The 5,187-nt window shown below is 42.4% G+C and overlaps 1 protein-coding gene across 1 annotated transcript; it reads right to left on the bottom strand.

Moving 5' to 3' along the window:
• Positions 1–1,212: 1,212 nt before the first annotated feature.
• LOC123156451 (SKP1-like protein 1) lies at positions 1,213–3,666 on the bottom strand. Its single transcript, XM_044574580.1, has 2 exons — positions 3,246–3,666; positions 1,213–1,397 (listed from the first exon to the last, which is right to left on the bottom strand). The coding sequence occupies exons 1-2, from the start codon at positions 3,600–3,602 to the stop codon at positions 1,224–1,226; spliced, it is 531 nt and encodes a 176-aa protein (XP_044430515.1). The 5' UTR covers positions 3,603–3,666; the 3' UTR covers positions 1,213–1,223.
• Positions 3,667–5,187: the final 1,521 nt, after the last annotated feature.

Below are 5,187 nucleotides of genomic sequence, written 5' to 3' on the forward strand. Positions count from 1 at the left end.
GCGAGTACGTGTTCGAGACCCCACCCGTATGTATGTACGTGGATGTATTTTTCGGCATCTGGCTGTACGTATGTGTACGCAGTTTTGACTGGACTGCCTCAACTGCTACCGCTCCTTACTCGGACATGGTTCATCGTGGCAAACAGACCGATCGACCGATATGTACACAGACAATGCTACGTATGCTTCGACCAGGTGGGTTCCAGCTGTCGGGGGGCAAGGAGGTGGAATATATAGCCTGTGCGTCCCAGTGGTCAGAGGTTTTTGCCCATAATAAGGAGTCACTTCCTTGGGAGCAAAGATGTTGTTGGTGGGTCCCAGCTGTCAGGAGCAGGCATAAGGAGGCACTTCCTTCCTTGCGAAGATATACGTGGTGGCTCCCAGCTTTCATGGGGAGGAATAATTTTTATTTTCGCGTAAGAAGGAGGCGGTTGCAGTGTGCATCCATGGACCTGGTGCGTCCCCACTGTCAGCCTCTCCATGTATAATCCTCTTCCGATGAATCTCGTTTGTTGACCACGCCGTGCCGAGCGCACCAAGGCGATGGACGACGGCGAGGCCCAGGACGGCAACGAGCCGGTGATGGGAAGACACGGCAGTGGAGTCACAGACGGAGAGGTGTACGAGGGTTAACTGATTCTGGTGCGGCGTGGTTCTGCAGTCAGTAGAGAATAACATCACTCGTTTATTCATTTAAATGGATTTTTTGTAAAAAATTGTAAATATAATCCTAAAACCCTATATGTTTTAGTGTGGCCTTGCCATGGTCATAAGTGGTTACCATAAAAATTTCAGGTCTTCTGAAATTAGTTTGATCCCTCAAATAATTTAAGCAACAACTTTTATTTTTATTTTATTAGGATTGTAAAGAGAAAGGGGAAGAACAAGGACCGTGTCTTAAGTAACAAGAGCATCCATGCATCTTGATCGATGAACAAAACACACATGAATAACCAACGAAGAAGCCCAAATCACATGGTGGAAATCAGTGAAAAAATAATGATAAGCAAGCAAAACATCAACTTGACAATAACGATTCATTTGACAAATGATAATTAATGACCACCATATTGTTTTTGCAAACATAACCACTGAATAAGTTCACCAACACCACCTTATAGACTCTTGGTTCATTACAACCATTATGACATAAACAAGCACACTGAAATGTAGACATGGGTAATACTAAGTGTTCATTACTTCAGTGCGGCCTAGATGTTCCTCTACTCAAAGGCCCACTGGTTTTCCCTGCGGATCTTCTCCTCCTCCTCGGGTCTTAATTTCTCATTGATGTTGAAGATCTTGCGGATCTCCTCTGGCGTCTTTCCCGTGATCATGTCGGCGACGGTCTGGCAAGTCAAGTCTAGGAGCCCCCTGATGTTGAGGTGGTTCGCAGCCTGAGAGGGGGCAAAAGAGCAAAAGGAATAATGGTGCGTCAGAGCGAAGCATTGGTTTACAAAAACATGGATAATTACATATACCACCTACATAGAGGTTTTTGCGACAAACTAAAACACAAAACAAGGTGTGCAATAATCAAAAGATATTCATTCAAAGACCATAACATGGGTTAACATAAATGGATCGATAGTCAAGAAAAGTTAACATAACTGTCACAAAATAGAGTGAGATCAGACACAGCTACATACATTCCTACATGATAAATGATAATTTTGTAAGTGCATAAGCTACATGGGTTCAGATGACAAGCACCACTTCTCAAAATGCATTGGCAATTGCATTCATCATCCAATAATTTGGATATCAACATGTATGGCTAGTACACCACAATCATCAATCAAGCAATGATACACAGATGAACACATTCATAGCCAATATGGATCAATATAGTGGCATTTAAAAGATTTGCTCAGATGATAAAGGCAGCGATAACAATAAAGTTAGAAACATAGTTATCTATCATAGTAAAATCAAACCACAACACAAAACATGTGTTTAGGGGTCAGTAATATATGAAACTGGAATATGTATTGCAAGTGAAGATGCCACATGTGAGATACAAATCTTATCTATGATAAAATAAGATAACTATAAGAAAAGAAACTAAAAGTAAATAGTGCTAAACTCTTGCAAACTAGATCAAGATTTTATAGTGGCCATGGGAAGTCATGTGTGGTTTCCCTTCAAACGATGGAAAGCATCATCACTTCTAACATGGACAGGCACAATGTATCATCTCGTGATCTAGCTACAAGGATGTAATGTTAATAGAACCACAATTAATACTCAACCAATACTAGATAGAAGAAGGCATTCGTAGATGACATGGATCAATAGTGGTATCTAAAAGATTAGTTGAGATCATAAATATTTGATACAAAGTTAGAAACATTAGCATGATCATGTGATTTAGCTATCACTATGTATACAGCAAAATAAATAGTAACTCGATGCTAGATAGAAGAAAAAGGCATTCATTGTTGACATATGGACCAGTAGTGAAACCTATAAGATAATAAAGATATAGATAGCAAAATTAGAAAGAAGTGTGTGATCTACAATGCATAATTACAAATATCAAAGTAGTAATGTATGATATTGGATTTATGTATTATAACTAAGGATGACACATGCGACATGCCACCCTATCTATGATAAACCAACATAACTAAACAAATTCAGAGCAGATCTACTAAAGTCTAGCATACAAGATCATAATTTCACACTAGATATGGACATTCATGCATGGTTCAAATCTAGAAACAACAGTGACAAATATAGAAACAACAGACCATATATTGCTCTGTGTGGTCTGATGTTTCCGCAAGTTATTGAAAGAGAAACCACTCAATCATCATCCCGTATATGTAATTTACAAACAAAATGATAGTGAATCTAATAATTTAAAATGTTTCTAGGTTATTCATATATAGTGAAGCATATTAGACCAGATGAACATGGAACTGTAAACTAATATAGCTCCCGAGATAATGCCCGAACCTAGCTATTAGGGTTAGTATGTATGGTCGGCCGCTTTCTACATCGCCAATAACAACTCTTTGTGACCTAAACCTAATCCATTGTGTAACCTAACCTAATACAATCGAGTCAAATCTACCTTGATGAAGGTACGAGGACATATTCCAATCTATGCAAATCTCAATCAGACACAAGTAACAAGCCACACTAAACAAAAACAATCTTGATTCCATCAATGGGGGATAGTAAAAAGATAGATCTAGAGAATGTCAAGGAACAAATCAAAGGATGGAAAGTAATCACACCAGTGCGAGGTCGAATATGGTGGCCGTGTCGACCTTGACGAAATTGGCGTCCCAGTTTTTGAGGTCCTCTGCGGGCGCCGCAGGCACAGCCGATGTAGCATCTAACGGCCTAGCTCCTCCACCAAAATCAGATGTGTCGACGGCCTTTGCTTGGACGTGTTTGTTGCAGTACTCAATGACCTTGGAGAGGATCTTTGAGTTGACATTGCAGAGCAACAAGCCTTTGTCAGTATAGTCGTCCTCGATCATGTGCCGGATCATTTGCGACTCCATGGCCACCGCCTGCTCCACCTCAAACTCCTTACCGTCTGAACTCTTGAGCTTGATGATCTTCTTCTTGCCCTCTGCGGCCGCCATCGGGTGGATCGGAGCTAGGGTTGGGGTGGGGAAATTGGGGATCGAGGAAACCCTAACTAGAAGAGGAAACTCTAGCGGCGGCGGAAGAAAGGAGAAAGATGGGGTGTTTTGTTGCAGGGTTGATTGGGCTTTTGGGGAATTTATTTTGGGCCGATTGAGCAACGCCGATCACCACATTTAGGGGCTCAATCTCGACCATGCTCCGGCGTTGAATCGCAATAGAGAGAGCCGAAGACTACTTCAAGTCCTCTTCCCCACTCTTCAAACACAAGCTATTTCGGCGCCGCTTCCAGATGGCTAGACATGTGTTCTCGTATTCACGAAGGGTTGTGGCATACGATGATTATTTCATATGCAAGGAGGACGCCTCTGGGAGAGGTTGGCTTCTCCTCTTAGCAGAAATGCACTGCAGCTATTCGGTGCTTGCATACAAAATACCATGTGATCTAATTGATGGGTATGTCTGCATGAGTGAGGCCACGTGCCTAGAATTCATGTACAGGTTCTGCAAGATTGTGCTAGTGATGCTTGGCCGGGAGTACTTGAGAGAGCCAACTGTTGCACCAGGTTGTTGGCGATCAATGCAGATAGGGGCTTTCCGAGGATGCTTGGTCGCACACAGATTGTAAGCACTGCAAGTGGAAGAACTGCACATCTGCTTGGCAGGGGCAGTCTAGAGGTCATGTGAAAGTTTGCAATGTCATACTTGAGGCCGTGCTTCACAAGATCTTTGAATTTGGTACTCTTTTTTTGGCACGGCCGGCTCTCACAATGACATCAACGTGCTTTAGCGTTCTCTGGTGTTTGAAAGGCTTGTAGAAGGCAACTGCCCAGAGTTCAATATTAAGATCAATGGTCACCACTATAACAAAGGATACTACCTACCTGATGGTATTTATCTTCAGTGCATTACTCTTGTGAAAACAATCCCACACCCGATAGGAGAGAAGAGGCAGTGATTTGCCCAAACACAAAAGGGTCGCTGGTGGTTGGGGCGGGGAGGGAGGGATTGGCGCACTATCTGAATTTGACATGGTTAATGTCAGTTGAGTCATCAAAGATATGCGCTGGTAATGGTTACAGGAAGGCAGATGCGGTTAATGTCACTTGAATCATCAAAAGTACTTCCTCCGTTCCGATTTACTCATCGTCGTTTTAGTTCAAATTTGAACTAAAACCACGACGAGTAAATCGGAACAAAGGGAGTATGTGCTGCTAATGGTTAAAATAAGGTGGATGCTTGAAGTAGGAGTGTAGGACTAGAAGGGAACAACGAGGAAATTTGGGACTGACACTATTGAAGCACCCCGCCCCAACAAAGAGGACAGCGATGACGTGAAAGCACCCCGCATGTTCTGCAAGACGCTCATTGCTTCCGACACCAGCATGCACAAGGCTCTCTCCTCTGGTTCATGGCATCAGAGACCAAAAGATTTTGTTAACTCTAGGTGACAAATTCTTTATGCATCAAGCTTGATGACAAATTCTTGCAGTATGGAAAAACTTCTTGCATATTTAGAACTAATAGGCAAAGACACCAGGTGCCAGGTAAGGTGACCGAAGACTATTGCTTCCATTTATTCGA

Source organism: Triticum aestivum, chromosome 7B (genome assembly GCF_018294505.1).
Source record: "Triticum aestivum cultivar Chinese Spring chromosome 7B, IWGSC CS RefSeq v2.1, whole genome shotgun sequence".
Taxonomy (NCBI): Eukaryota; Viridiplantae; Streptophyta; class Magnoliopsida; order Poales; family Poaceae; genus Triticum; species Triticum aestivum.